The 17224-nt window shown below is 36.3% G+C and overlaps 1 protein-coding gene across 7 annotated transcripts in view; it reads right to left on the bottom strand.

Annotated features, from left to right (window-relative positions):
- Nucleotides 1-17224, bottom strand: part of STXBP5L (syntaxin binding protein 5L) — a 364746-nt gene that overhangs the window by 194593 nt on the left and 152929 nt on the right. For all 7 annotated transcript variants that reach the window (XM_060298126.1, XM_060298127.1, XM_060298125.1 and 4 more), the window contains one exon: nucleotides 14778-14901. In XM_060298126.1, the coding sequence (XP_060154109.1) occupies nucleotides 14778-14901 (124 nt within the window). The remainder of the gene's footprint in view (nucleotides 1-14777; nucleotides 14902-17224) is intronic.

The raw sequence follows: 17224 nt of genomic DNA, 5'->3' as shown, positions 1-17224 counted from the left end.
CTGAGAATACAAAAATAAACTCTTACATTATTCGTAAATTAATTTTCAAAAAGGGTGCCAACAAAATTCAATGGGTAAATAATCTTTTTAACAAATGATGCTGGAACAATAAAATATCCTCATGCAAAAGAATGATACTGAACCTCTTCCTTACACCATTCATAAAAACTACCTCAAAATGGATCACAGACCTAAATATAAGAGCTAAAATTATATACTGTTAGGGCTTCCCTGGTGGTGCAGTGGTTCAGAGTCCGCCTGCCGATGCAGGGGACACGGGTTCGTGCCCTGGTCCAGGAAGATCCCACATGCCGCGGAGTGGCTGGGCCCGTGAGCCATGGCCACTGAGCCTGCGCGTCTGGAGCCCGTGCTCCGCAACGGGAGAGGCCACAACAGTGAGAGGCACGCATATCGCAAAAAAAAAAAAAAAAAAAATTATATACTGTTAGAGGAAAATAGGAATAAATCTTTGTGACCTTAGGTTAGGCAATTATTTCTTAGATACTATACTAAAGGCATAAACAATAAAATCAAAAGCAGATAAAATGAGCTTTATCAAAATTTAAAATTTTGTGCTTAAAGGGCACCATTAAGAAAGTGAAAAGACAACATACAGAACAGGAGAAAGTATTTTCAAATCATATATTTAATAAGAGATGTGTATTCAGAATGTACAGTGAACTGTTACAACTCCATAATTTAAAAAAAAACCCTTCAGTTTGTAAATGGGCAAAGCAACTGAATAGACATTTCTCCAAAGAATACACAGAAACAGGCAACAAGCACATGAACAGATGCTCAACATCTTTACTCATTTGGGAAATGCCAATCAAAACCACAGAGTGGGGGGAATCGGGAAGATGGCGGAAGAGTAAGATGCGGAGATCACCTTGCTCCCCACGGATACACCAGAAATACATCTACATGTGGAACAACTCCTACAGAACACCTACTGAACAATGGCAAAAGACCTCAGACCTCCCAAAAGGCAAGAAACTCCCCACGTACCTGGGTAGGGCAAAAGAAAAAAGCATAAACAGAGACAAAAGAATAGGGACGGGACCTGCACCAGTGGGAGGAAGCTGTGAAGGAGGAAAAGTCTTCACACACTAGGAAGCTGCTTCATGGGCGGAGACAGCAGGTGGCGGAGGAGGAAGCTTCGGAGCCGCGGAGGAGAGTACAGCAACAGGGGTGCGGAGGGCAAAGTGGAGAGATTCCCACACAGAGGATTGGTGCCAACTGGCACTCACCAGCCCGAGAGTCTTGTGTGCTCACCTGCCGGGGCGGGCGGGGCTGGGAGCTAAGGCTCCGGCTTCGGTAGGATCCCAGGGAAAGGACTGGGGTTGGCGGAGTGAACACAGCCAGAAGGGGTTAGTGCACCACGGCTAGCCGGGAGGGAGTCCGGGGAAAAGTCTGGACCTGCCAGAGAGGCAAGAGACTTTTTCTTCCCTCTTTGTTTCCTGGTGCGCGAGGAGAGGGGATTAACAGCGCTGCTTAAAGCAGCTCCAGAGACGGGCACGAGCCGCAGCTAACAGTGCGGACCCCCGAGACGGGCATGAGATGCTAAGGCTGCTGCTGCCGCCACCAAGAAGCCTGTGTGCGAGCACAGGTCACTATCCCCACCTCCCCTCCCGGGAACTTCTGCAGCCCGCCACTACCAGGGTCCTGTGATCCAGGGACAATTTCCATGGGAGACGCACGGAGCGCCGCCAGCTGGTGCAACGTCACGCCGGCCTCTGCCGCCGCAAGCGCGTCCCGCATCCGCACCCCTCCCTCCCCCTGGCCTGAGTGAGCCAGAGTCCCCGAAGCAGCTGCTCCTTTAACCCCGTACTGTCTGAGCGAAGAACAGACGCCCTCCGGCGACCTACACGCAGAGGCAGGGCCAAACCCAAAGCTGAACCCCGGGAGCTGTGCGAACAAAGAAGAGAAAGGAAAATCTCTCCCAGCAGCCTCAGAAGCAGCGGATTAAAGCTCCACAATCAACTTGATGTACCCTGCATCTGTGGAATGCATGAATAGACAACGAATCATCCCATATTGAGGAGGTGGACTTTGAGAGCAAGACTGACTATTTTTTCCCCTTTTCCTCTTTTTGTGAGTGTGTATGTGTATGCTTCCTGTGAGATTTTGTCTCTATAGTTTTGCTGTCACCATCTGTCCTAGGGTTCTATCTATCCGTTTTTTTCTTTTTAAAAAATTTTTTCTTAATAATAATTTTTATTTTAATAACTTTATTTTATTTTATCTTATTTTATTTTATCCTCTTTCCTCTTTCTTTCCTTCCTTTCTTCCTTCCTTCCTTCCCTCCTTCCCTTGTTCCCTCCTTCCTTCCTTTCTTCCTTCCTTCCTTCCTTCCTTTCTTTCCTTCTTTCCTTCTTCCTTTCTTTCTACTTTTTCTCCCTTTTATTCTGAGCCATGTGGATGAAAGGCTCTTGGTGCTGCAGCCAGGAGTCAGTGCTGTGCCCCTGAGGTAGGAGAGCCAACTTCAGGACACTGGTCCACAAGAGACCTCCCAGCTCCATGTAATATCAAACGGTGAAAATCTCCCAGAGATCTCCATCTCAACACCAGCACCCAGCTTCACTCAACGAACAGCAAGCTACAGTGCTGGACACCCTATGCCAAACAACTAGCAAGACAGGAAAACAACCCCACCCATTAGCAGAGAGGCTGCCTAAAATCATAAGTCCACAGACACCCCAAAACACACCACCAGATGTGGACTTGCCCACCAGAAAGACAAGATCCTGCCTCATCCACCAGAACACAGGCACTAGTCCCCTCCACCAGGAAGCCTACACAACCCACTGAAACAACTTTAGGCACTGGGGAAAGACACCAAAAACAACGGGAACTACGAACCTGCAGCCTGCAAAAAGGAGACCCCAAATACAGTAAGATAAGCAAAATGAGAAGACAGAAAAACACACAGCAGATGAAGGAGCAAGATAAAAACCCACCAGACCTAACAAATGAAGAGGAATTAGGCAGTCTACCTGAAAAAGAATTCAGAATAATGATAGTAAAGATGATCCAAAATCTTGGAAATAGAATAGAGAAAATGCAAGAAACATTTAACAAGGACCTAGAAGAACTAAAGATGAAGCAAGCAATGATGAACAACACAATAAATGAAATTAAAAATACTCTAGATGGGATCAATAGCAGAATAACTAAGACAGAAAAACAGATAAGTGACCTGGAAGATAAAATAGTGGAAGTAACTACTGCAGAGCAGAATAAAGAAAAAAGAATGAAAAGAACTAAGGACAGTCTCAGAGACCTCTGGGACAACATTAAACGCACCAACAATCGAATTATAGGGGTTCCAGAAGAAGAAGAGAAAAAGAAAGGGACTGAGAAAATATTTGAAGAGATTATAGTTGAAAACTTCCCTAATATGGGAAAGGAAATAGTTAATCAAGTCAAGGAAGCACAGAGAGTCCCATACAGGATAAATCCAAAGAGAAACATGCCAAGACACATGTTAATCAAACAGTCAAAAATTAAATACAAAGAAAAAATATTAAAAGCAGCAAGGGAAAAATAACACACAACAGAATCCCAATAAGGTTAACAGCTGATCTTTCAGCAGAAACTCTGCAAGCCAGAAGGGACTGGCAGGACATATTTAAAGTGATGAAGGAGAAAAACCTACAACCAAGATTACTCTACCCAGCAAGGATCTCATTCAGATTTGACGGAGAAATTAAAACCTTTACAGACAAGCAAAAGCTGAGAGAGTTCAGCACCACCAAATCAGCTTCATAACAAATGCTAAAGGACCTGCTCTAGGCAAGAAACACAAGAGAAGGAAAAGACCTACAATAACAAACCCAAAACAATTAAGAAAATGGGAATAGGACCATACATATCGATAATTACCTTAAATGTAAATGGATTAAATGCTCCCACCAAAAGACACAGATGGGCTGAATGGATACAAAAACAAGACCCATATATATGCTGTCTACAAGAGACCCACTTCATACCTAGAGACACAAACAGACTGAAAGTGAGGGGATGGAAAAAGATATGCCATGCAAATGGAAACCAAGACAAAGCTGGAGTAGCAATTCTCATATCAGACAAAATAGACTTTAAAATAAAGACTATTAGAAGACACAAAGAACGACACTAAATTATGACCAAGGGATCAATCCAAGAAGACGATATAAGAATTGTAAATATTTATGCACCCAACATAGGAGCACCTCAATACATAAGTCAAATACTAACAGCCATAAAAGGGGAAATCGACAGTAACACATTAATAGTAGGGGACTTTAACACCCCACTTTCACCAACGGACAGATCATCCAAAATGAAAATACATAAGGAAACACAAGCTTTAAATGATACATTTAACAAGATGGACTTAATGGATATTTATAGGACATTCGATCCAAAAACAATAGAATACACATTTTTCTCAAGTGCTCATGGAACACTCTCCAGGATAGATCATATCTTGTGTCACAAATAAAGCCTTGATAAATTTAAGAAAACTGAAACTGTATCAAGTATCTTTTCTGACCATAACGCTATGAGACTAGATATCAATTACAGAAAAAGATCTATAAAAAATACAAACACATGGAGGCTAAACAATACACTACTTAATAACGAAGTGATCACTGATGAAATCAAAGAGGAAATCAAAAAATATTTGGAAACAAATGACAATGGAGACACGACGACCCAAACCTATGGGATGCAGCAAAAGCAGTTCTAAGAGGGAAGTTTATAGGAATACAATCCCACCTTAAGAAACAGGAAACATCTCGAATAAACAACCTAACCTTGCATCTAAAGCAATTAGAGAAAGAAGAACAAAAGAACCCCAAAGTCAGCAGAAGGAAAGAACTCATAAAGATCAGATCAGAAATAAATGAAAAAGAAATGAAGGAAACGATAGCAAAGGTCAATAACACTAAAAGCTGGTTCTTTGAGAAGGTAAACAAAATTGATAAACCATTAGCCAGACTCATCAAGAAAAAAAAGGAGAAGACTCAAATCAATAGAATTAAAAATGAAAAAAGAGAAGTAACAACTGACACTGCAGAAATACAAAGGATCATGAGAGATTACAACAAGCAACTATATGCCAATAAAATGGACAACCTGGAAGAAATGGACACATTCTTAGAAAAGCACAACCTTCCAAGACTGAATCAGGAAGAAATAGAAAATATGAACAGACCAATCACAAGCACTAAAATTGAAACTGTGATTAAAAATCTTCCAACAAACAAAAGCCCAGGACCAGATGGCTTCACAAGCGAATTCTATCTACATTTAGAGAAGAGCTAACACCTATCCTTCTCAAACTCTTCCAAAATATAGCAGAAGGAGGAACACTCCCAAACTCATTCTACGAGGCCACCATCACCCTGATACCAAAACCAGACAAGGATGTCACAAAGGAAGAAAACTACAGGCCAATATCACTGATGAACATAGATGCAAAAATCCCCAACAAGATATTAGCAAACAGAATCCAACAGCACATTAAAAGGATCATACACCATGATCAAGTGGGGCTTATTCCAGGAATGCAAGGATTCTTCAATATACGCAAATCAATCAATGTGATACACCATATTAACAAATTGAAGGAGAAAAACCATATGATCATCTCAATAGATGCAGAGAAAGCTTTCGACAAAATTCAACACCCATTTATGATAAAAACCCTGCAGAAAGTAGACATACAGGGAACTTTCCTCAACATAATAAAGGCCATATATGACTATGACAAACACACAGCCAACATTGTCCTCAATGGTGAAAACTGAAAGGATTTCCACTAAGATCAGGAAAAAGACAAGGTCGCCCACTCTCACCACTCTTATTCAACATAGTTTTGGAAGTTTTAGGCACAGCAATCAGAGAAGAAAAGGAAATAAAAGGAATCCAAATCAGAAAAAAAGAAATAAAGCTGTCACTGTTTGCAGATGACATGATACTATACATAGAGAATCCTAAAGATGCTACTAGAAAACTACTAGAGCTAATCAATGAATTTGGTAAAGTAGCAGGATACAAAATTAATGCACAGAAATCTCTGGCATTCCTATACACTAATGATGAAAAATCTGAAAGTGAAATGAAGAAAACACTCCCATTTACCATTGAAACAAAAAGAATAAAATATCTAGGATTAAACCTACCATAGAGATAAAAGACCTTTATGCAGAAAATTATAAGACACTGATGAAACAAATTAAAGATAATACAAATAGATGGAGAGAGATACGATGTTCTTGGATTGGAAGAATCAACATTGTGAAAATGACTCTACTACCCAAAGCAATCTACAGATTCAATGCAATCCCTATCAAACTACCACTGGCATTTTTCACAGAACTAGCACAAAAAATTTCACAATTTGTATGGAAACACAAAAGACCCCGAATAGCCTGAGCAATACTGAGAAAGAACAACGGAGCTGGAGGAATCACACTCTCTGACTTCAGACTATACTACAAAGCTATAGTAATTATAAGAATATGGTACTGGCCCAAAAACAGAAATATAGATCAATGGAACAGGATAGAAAGCCCAGAGATAAACCCACGCACATATGGTCACCTTATCCTTCAATAAGTGGTGCTGGGAAAACTGGACAGGTACACGTAAAATTATGAGATTAGATCACTCCCTAACACCATACACAAAAATAAGCTCAAAATGGATTAAAGACTTAAATGTAAGGCCAGAAACTATCAAACTCTTAGAGGAAAACATAGGCAGAACACTCTATGACATAAATCACAAGATCCTTTTTGACCCGGCCCACCTCCCAGAGAAATGGAAATAAAAACAAAAATAAACAAATGGGACCTAATGAAACTTCAAAACTTTTGCACAGCAAAGGAAACCATAAACAAGACCAAAAGACAACCCTCAGAATGGGAGAAAACATTTGCAAATAAAGCAACTGACAAAGGATTGATCTCCAAAATTTACAAGCAGCTCATGCAGCTCAATAACAAAAAAACAAACAACCCAATCCAAAAATGGGCAGAAGACCTAAATAGACATTTCTCCAAAGAAGATATACAGACTGCCAAGAAACAGATGAAAGAATGCTCAACATCATTAATCATTAGAGAAATGCAAATCAAAACTACAATGAGATATCATCTCACACCAGTCAGAATGGCCATCATCAAAAAATCTAGAAACAATAAATGCTGGAGAGGGTGTGGAGAAAAGGGAACACTCTTGCACTGCTGGTGGGAATGTGAATTGGTTCAGCCACTATGGAGAACAGTATGGAGGTTCCTTAAAAAACTACAAATAGCACTACCATATGACCCAGCAATCCCACTACTGGGCATATACCCTGAGAAAACCAAAATTCAAAAAGAGTCATGTACCAAAATGTTCACTGCAGCTCTATTTACAATAGCCCGGAGATGGAAACAACCTAAGTGCCCATCATCGGATGAATGGATAAAGAAGATGTGGCACATATATACAATGGAATATTACTCAGCCATAAAAAGAAACGAAATTGAGCTATTTGTAATGAGGTGGATAGACCTAGCGTCGGTCATACAGAGTGAAGTAAGTCAGAAAGAAAAAGACAAATACCATATGCTAACATATATATATGGAATTTAAGAAGAAAAAAAAATGTCATGAAGAACCTAGGGGTAAGACAGGAATAAAGACACAGACCTACTGGAGAACGGACTTGAGGATATGGGGAGGGGGAAGGGTGATCTGTGACAGGGCGAGAGAGAGTCATGGACATATACACACTAACAAACATAAGGTAGATAGCTAGTGGGAAGCAGCCGCATGGCACAGGGATATCGATCGGCTTGGTGCTTTGTGACTGCCTGGAGGGGTGGGATAGGGAGGGTGGGAGGGAGGGAGACGCAAGAGGGAAGAGATATGGGAACATATGTATATGTATAACTGATTCACTTTGTTATAAAGCAGAAACTAACACACCATTGTAAAGCAATTATACCCCAATAAAGATGTTAAAAAAAAGAATAAACAAAGAAAAATTTCAAAGTCAACTTGAAAACAAGGAATAAAATGACAATAAATACATACCTATCAATACATGGAATAAATGCTCTGATCAAAACACATGGAGTGGCAGAGTTGATAAAAAATAAATAACCCAAGAGCCTACCATATGCTGCCTACTAGAGATTCACTTCAGGGCTAAAGACAGAGTCTGAAAGTGAGGGGATGGAAAATGATATTTCATGCAAATGGAAATGGGAAGAAAGAGATGGTAGCAATACTCATATCAGGCAAAATAGACTTTAAAACAAAGTCTATAACAAAGACAAAGAAGGGAATTATATAATGATAACAGAATCAACATAAGAAGAGGATATTACACACATCAACATATAAGCATACAATACAGGCACACGTAAATATATAAAACAAATACTAAGAGACATAAAGGGAGAAATTTACAGGAATACAATAATAATAGGAGACGTTAACACCCGACTGACATCAATGGACAGATCATGCAGAGAGAAAATCAATAAAGCAATACAGGTCCTAAATGACACAAGAGACCAGGTGGACTTAGTTTATATCTACAGGACACTACATCCAAAAAAAAATAGAAAACACATTATTTTCAAGTATTTATGGAACACTCTCTAGGATAGAGCATATATTAGCTCACAAAACAAAGTCTCAACAAATTTAAGAGGACAGAAATTATTTCAAGCATCTTTTCTGACCACAACAGTATGAAACTAGAAATAAACAATACAAAGAAAAATGGAAAAATAAGAAACATATGGAGACGAAACAACATGCTACTAAAAAAACCAATCGGTCAACGATGAAATCAGAGAAGAATCAGAAAATACCTCAAGACAAATAGCAATGAATACAGAACCTTACAAAATCTATGGGATGCAGCAAAAGCATTTCTAAGAGGGCAGTTTATACTGATACAGCTCTTTGTCAAGAAACAACAAAAATCTCAAACAGCCTAAGTGACCACCTTAAAGAATTAGAAAAAAAGAACAAAAAAGCCTAAAGTTATCAGAAAGAAAGAAATAATAAAGATCAGAGAAGAAATAAATAAAGATTTAAAATATAACAGAAAAGAGCAATGAAACCAAGAGCCGTTTTTTTGAAAGATAAACAAAACCGACAATTCACTAGCCAAGGTCACAAAGAAGAAAAGAAAGAGGACCCAAATAAACAAAATAAGAAAGGAAAGAGGAGAAATAATAACTGATAGCACAGAAACACAAAACATCATAAGAAAATACTATGAACAGCTATTATATGCCAAAAACTAGACAACTTGGAAAAAATGGACAAGTTTCTAGAAACATACAGCCTGCCAAAACTTAGTCAAGAAGAAACAGATAATGTGGACAGACCAATCACTAGAAGTAAAATAGAATCTGTAATAAATGAAAAAAAAAAAAATTAGGGACTTCCCTGGTGGTCCAGTGGCAAAGAATCCACCTTACAATGCAGGGGACAGGGGTTTGATCCCTGGTCAAGGAACTAAGATCCCACATGCCATGGGGCAACTAAGCCTGTGTGTCACAACTACTGAGCTCATGTACCTCAACGAGAGAGTCCACGTGCTGCAAACTACAGAGCCCACTCACTCTGGAGCCTGCGCACCACAACTAGAGAGAGAAAACCTACACGCCACACCTAGAGAGAAACCCACATGCAGCAACAAGAGACAGGCCCATGCACCATGATGAAGAGCCCACATGCCTCAATGAAGGTCCCGAGTGCTGCAACTAAGACCCGATGCAACCAAAAATAAATAAATAAATAATGAATAAATCTTAAAAAAAAAATTCCCTGCAAATAGAAGTCCAGTACTGGACAGATTCACTGGGGAAATCTACCAAACATACAAAGAATAACTTATTCCTATCCTTTTCAAACTATTCCAAAAAACTGAAGAGAATAGAACACTCTCTAATTCATTCTATAAAGCCACCATCACCCTGATACCAAAACCAAACAAATACACTAAAAAAAAAAAGAAAGAAAGAAAAGAAAATTACAGGCCAATATCTCTGATGAATATAGACGCAAAAATCCCCACCAAAATATTAGCAAATCAAATCCAACAATACATAAAAAGGATCATATACCATGATCAAGTTTGTTTTATTCCAGGGTCATGAGGATTGTTCAATATTCACAAACCAATCAATGTGATACACCACATTAACAAAAGAAAAAATAAAAATCACATCATAATCTCAACAGACACAGAAAACGCATTTGGCAAAATTCAACATCCATTCATAATAAAAACTCTCATCAAAGTGGGTATAAGGAACATATCTCAACATAATAAAGGCCATTTCCATTTACACCAAACACAGAGCCAATATAATACTCAACAGTGAAAAGCTGACAGACTTCCTGCTAAACTCAGGAGCAAGACAAGGATGTTCACTCTCACCACTTCTATTTAACGTAGTATTGGAAGTCCTAACCTAACCACAGCAATAAGAAACTGGAAAGGAAGTGGTAAAACTGTCACTCTATGAAGATGACATGGTACTGTATGTAGAGAACCCTAAAGTTTCCACATAGAAACTATCAGAATTAATAAAAGAAGTCAGCAAGGTAGCAGAATACAAGATTAATATACATAAATCTGTTGTATTTCTTTATATTAACAATGAAATGTCAGAAAGAGAAAATAAAAGAAAAATCCTGTTTAAAATTGCATCAAAAATATAAAATACCTAGGGATAAACTTAACCAAGGAGGTGAAAGACCTTACACTGAAAACTATAAAACTTTGATAAATGAAACTAAAAGTGATTTAAAAAAATATATATTCCATGCTCTTGGATTGGAAGAATTAATATTGTTAAAAACGGCCATACTACCCAAAGCAAACTACAGATTTAGTGCAATCTTTATCAAAATATCCATGACATTTTTCACAGAACTAGATCAATCCTAAAATTTATATGGAACCACAAAAGGCCCAGAATTGTCAAAGCAATTCTGAGGAAAAAGTACAAAGCTGGAGGTATAACCCTTACAGACTTCAGAAAAAGCTACAGTCATCAAAACAGTGTGGTACTTGCACACACTAAAAAAGGCACATAGATCAATGGAACAGGACAGAGAGCCCAGAAATAAACCCACAACTTATGGTCAATTAATCTACGAGAAAGGAGGCAAGAATATACAATGGAGAAAAAATAGTCTCTTCAGCAAGGGGTGCTTGGAAAGCTGGACAGCTACATATAAATCAATGAAATTTGAACACTTCCTCACACCAGATACAAATATAAACTCAAAATGGTTTAAAGACTTAAATACAAGACTTGACACCATAAAACTCCCAGAACAGAACATAGGCAAAATATTCTCTGATATAAATCGTAGCAATATTATCTTTGATCAGTCTCCCAAGGCAAAAGAAATCCAAGCAAAAATAAACAAATGGCACTTAATCAAACTTAAAAGCTTTTACAGAGTAAAGGAAACCATCAACAAAATAAAAAGACAACCTACAAAATGGGAGAAAATGTTTGTAAATGATGCAATTGACAAGGGGTTAATATCCAATATATACAAGCAGCTCATATAACTCAATATCAAAAAAAAACCCAATCAAAACATGGGCAAAAACCTAAATAGACATTTTTCCAAGGAAGACATACAGATAGCTAACAGGCACATGAAAAGATGCTCAACATTGCTAATTATTAGAGAAATGCAAGTCAAAACCACAATGAGTTATCACCTCACACTGGTTAGAATGGTTATCATCAAAATGTCTACAAATAATATATGCTGGAGAAGATGTGGAGGAAAGGGAACCCTTGTATGTTGTTGGAAGGAATGTAAATTGGTGCAGCCATTATGGAAAATAGTATGGAGGTTCTTCAAAAAACTAAAAATAGAGCTACCCATATGATCCAACAATCCCACTCCTGGGTATATATCCAGAAAAAAACGAAAACTCTAATTTGAAAAGATACATGCGCTGCAATGTTCATAGCAGCACTATTTACAATAGCCAAGACATGGAAACAACCTAAATGTCCACCAACAGATGAATCGATAAAGAAGATGTGGTATATAAATACAATGGAATATTACTCATCCATAAAAAAGAATGAAATATTGTCATTTGAAGCAACATGGATGGACCTAGAGAATATTATACTTAGTGAAGTAAGTCAGACAGAGAAAGACAAATACTATATGATATCACTTATATGTGGAATCTAAAAATTAATCTATATACAAAACAGAAACAGACTTATAAATATAAAAAACAAATCTATGGTTACCAAAGGGGAGGGAGGTTGGGAGGGACAAATTACATGTATTGGATTAACAGATATAAACTACTATACATAAAATAGATAAGCAACAAGGATTTACTGTATCAAACAGTGAATTATATTCAGTATCTTGTAATAACCTATACTGGAATATAGTATGAAAATAAAAATAACTGAATCACTACACTGTACACCTGAAACTCACAAAACATTGTAAGTTAACTATACATCAATAAAAAAATACTTAAAGAGTATTGAAAGCAAAAATTGTAACATTGTATTTAGATGTAATACATATGATAACTGTTGCATGAAGGACAATGGGTGAAGACAAATAAATATATGTGGTAGTGAAATTTCTACATTTTATGTAAAGTGTTACAATTAACCCTAATAGAATATGGAAAGTTAAGGAAGTACAATATATTGTAATCCCTAGAGCAACAGATTAAAAAGAATATGTGAAGATAAATTGCCTATATGTAAATTCAAATGGAATCATAATAAAAACTTTCAAATAATCCAAAAGAAGGCAAAAAGGGGAGATAAAAGGAACAAAAAATAATAGGACCAACAACAACAAAAAATAAACTGGTATACCTAAATCCAATCCCATCAGTAATTATATTTAATATTAACGGACTAAACACTCCAACTAAATTATGTAAGACTGAATAAAAAAGCAAGACCCAACTATATGTTCTCTACAGGAGACATGATAGCTACCTAACAATAAAACCTTAAAATACATGAAACAAAAAAGTACAGAATTAAAGTGAAAAGTAGACAATTCTATAATCATTAAATTTTAATACTGCTTTCTCAGAAATTGATTCCTAGTCAAACACCAGTTAAACCACAGAATATCTGATAAACGATATCAGCCACATTTAGCTATTTGACTTTTAGAGTATAAAAACAAAAATAAATAGAAGTACAAGGAAAATATTCATAACACATATTTTAACTTACTTCTCTAAGAATTGAAAAATCAATAATAAAAAACAGTGAAGATTTAAACAGTACAAAGTAAAAATGAGAATTTCAAATTTGACTCAGATCATATATGTGTGTGTGTGTGTGTGTGTATATCTCACATCTATATAATGGATATTACTCAGCCATGTAAAAGAATGAAATTCTGCCATTTGCAACAACAGGGATGGCAGAATAGCATAGAGTACTATGCTAAGTTAAATAATTCAAAGAAAGACAAATACTCTATGTTATCACTTATACGTGGAACCAAAAAATAAAACAAAAACAAAGCAGAAACAGACTCACAGATATAGAGAACAAACTAGTGGTTACCAGAGTAGAGACGGAAGGGGGGAGGGGCAAATTAGGGGTATGAGATTAAGAGATACATATACATTTATTTATATGTATAAAATAAATAAGCAATAAGGAATATTGTACAGCACAGGGAATTATAGCCATTATTTTGTAAAAACTTTAACTGGAGTGTAATCTATAAAAATATTGAAAAACTATGTTGTACACCTGAAACTGATATAAATAATATATCAACTGTACTTCTATTTAAATAAATAAATAAATAAAGCGTCTCTAAGTAAGTTTTTAAATGTAAGGTAATCGCTAAGTAAACTGCTAAGGTAAATGTTGCAATAATTTAATCTTTTGTGGTGGAACATGCAACTGTGGTACAAAAAATGGCAAACCGACCCAAGCTGGAATAGTTCCATCTTTTGATTTCACCCACTATAAAAACATACCACTGTTTTCTCAATGTGAAACTATAATAAACACTCAGAAACTATGAAATAGAATGTATTTCATTAACCTCTAGGTTTTGACCTCTTTATTCTTACAACCAACCAATGGTAAGAGATAAACACGAAACTCAGATCATCACCAATATTAGGGAAAATAATATGGGCTCTGAATAAAAAATATTCATACATTTGAAATTTTTATTCTGCCTAGTTAGACAGATCCAACATAAATCCTAAATATCTCCTTTCAATGAGGAATATAATAAGATAAATACAACCTACGATAAAAACCATGTAGTCATAATTTAGTGGAATCAAATGGCAGAAATGGAAATAAATGGGAGAATTTAGAAAACAACAGACTCTAAAGCAGTATAGAAATTAGGTCCAAGAGTCAGATCTATAAAGTGCCATTCTCTCACTAGCTCCTTACCCCTTAAAATTCATCAAATATCCTATATTAGCTCCTCTGCTTCAGGTACATCAACCATCAGTTATTCAATTTTTGGTATCAAAATTGAATAGGTATCACTTACAATGTAGGAAAGTTGATAGATAGGAGGAAGGGAAGTATAGAAACTTTGGGTCATAATGTAGGGATCTGAAGGAGGTATAAAGGGGTATTTAGAATCAGAAGCTATGTCCTATTACCTCTTTCTAGTGATAATGATACCAACTTTCCTACTTCAAGTAACGGCACTGAATCTCCAGAGTTGATTTCTTTTGAAAGCATACATCTTACCATGTGGAATTGTGGTCTGGAAAGGACGACTTGGGCTTTTCAGGTTCCATAAAGTCAAGCTACCATCTGAATGGCTGCACATGAATTGTTTGCCCTCATGATGCCAATCAATTGAATGAATAGCCTAATGAAATAACAATTAAAAACAAGTAGAGGAGGGGAAAAGTTGATATATCATTCTATATTCCAAAGGAAAAATATTTTAACACAGAATTATTATAGCAATAACACTTAGGAAACATATGTAATTTTTCTGACCTAGGTCATACTACCTTTGGTTTCAACCTTCTATAGGCTTATAGAAGGCTACAAAAACTCACCTCCTAAGATAAAGAAAAGTTAAGTAAATTTCATAGTATTGTTAGATCCCAGAACTTTTTGTTGTAAATTCTAGGTCCTCCCCGTACCCTTTAATGCTTCTTTGAAAATTATTACACAGAAGTAAAAGCAAGGTTATCAGAAAATAATCTCTGGTGAGGTAGAAGTCTAGTTCCACTTAAAATAGCCAACTTAAAAGGTAGTTTACATAAGAGTTGCAATTTGAGGGCTTACTACATGCCAGACCCCAGGGTAAGCAGTTTATGTACATTATCTCATTTAATCCTACAAAACAGATATTATGTTTTTCCAAATTACACGTGGTGAAATAGGCCTAGAAAGATTGAGATACTTGCTCAGGTTACACCACTCAAAGCCAGTGTCTGACTACAAAACCCATATTTGGAATCATTGGACTATATTAACTCTAACATATACTATTTAATTTGACTTAAAGCAAGAAGAGTTTAAAATTTTTGTATTTACAGATTCATTCTGTAGATGTGAATTAAATAAAATTAAAAAGTGATCATTACATTTTCCTAATTTGTTTTATTCCCAGTAGTTGCACAGTGTCTTGCATAAAGTAGGTACTCAAAAAATCTGTTAAATGAATAAGTAATTAATGTTATCAAATATTTCCACACTCTTGGTATTCTTTCAAAATTAATAAAGTATATATGGAACTTGGGTAATGTGCTAATAAGCAGAATGAAAGAAACTCTAGTAGGCATAAAAGTTGAACAGATGTATATACAGACAGCATGATCCTTTCCTTAAAAGAACTTAAACAACTGCGAGGTAGGAAACATTTATACCAATATTAATACTACTTATCGTTTGGAACTTTTAGCGTTTAGTTTTTTAATCTATATTTATAAAACTAAGTTATGTATATATTTATTTTATACCAAACTTATACATATACACACACACACACATATTTCCAAACAATAAGTATTGTTAGAGTTATAAATAAATGATGACTAGAGCAGTCGTTAGACATATCAGAAATGAAATAGTATATGAGTGGACCTCAAGATAAGTAAGATTTGGTTAATTGCAAAAGATACCATGACACACTGGACTTATGTTTTCTCTCACCCTGGTCTTTATTACTGGGCAGAGAAGACTTCTTTATTGCCAGGGTTCAGTAGAGGCAGTGAGAGGGAAAAAACGCTCTTGTCTTCTCCTCTGCGTATTTCTTCTCATTTTTTATGTGACTGAAGGGAAATGTCACTTCTTGCCTCCTCTACATGTTAACCTGGATGAACCTTAGTCAATTTAAAGTTCTCTCAGACCACTTTGCTATAAATGGTAGGCGCAGAGCCCCAGCCCTAACCTTTCTTTCTATCCCACTGCATTTCTGTCTACTGGAGAAGACAGATATAAAAATGAAATATATAACATAAAACCAAGATAAGTACTATAAAAGAAGTACATTTATTGTACAGAAGAGTAGGCATGTAAAACCAACTTGTTATTAAAGAATAGGATGTCAAATAGCCCATCACTGAAGAGACTGAACAGCTGGAATTTGAACTGACTTAATGGGTAAAAATTCAATTTCTATTTATTTGATTATACCCCACTCTTTTCTTTAAAAAGGACCTTAAGCATTTGCTGAAAAACCAAATATAATACAACTAATTAAAGAAAAAAATTTTTAATGAAGAACAATATGGAAAATAAACTCAGTGGCTGTGACTGAATTTCTTGTAAACGAAAAAGACAAAGGAAACCCAAAAAGCTAGGTAACAATCTGAAAAAAGGAAAAACAGCAGTTAGTAAGGAATTAAAAAGTTATCCTCATGTCAGACTCTGAGAGATTTCTCTATGAGAGATTATTTAAGAAATATTGATGTAATGAAACAAAAATTTCACAGCTAATGTGGAAGTAAAATTCATATGGTTATTTCTGAAAATGATCTTGGATTTCCAAAACAAAACTCTGAATTCATCAGTGGTTATTTATCAAGTGGCTAGTTAGATACTCCAAATAGCTTTACAGTGGCTAAATAATAGAATTTTGATATGCATAAGAGGAAAGAAGGGAGTGCATGATAAGGTATTAGCAGAAGCAAAGGCCTGGAGGTAGGAAGTAAATGGTATGTTTAGGAGACAGTGAG

Source organism: Globicephala melas, chromosome 4 (assembly GCF_963455315.2).
Source record: "Globicephala melas chromosome 4, mGloMel1.2, whole genome shotgun sequence".
NCBI classification, from domain to species: Eukaryota; Metazoa; Chordata; class Mammalia; order Artiodactyla; family Delphinidae; genus Globicephala; species Globicephala melas.
This window is presented reverse-complemented; position numbering and strand designations above follow the sequence as displayed.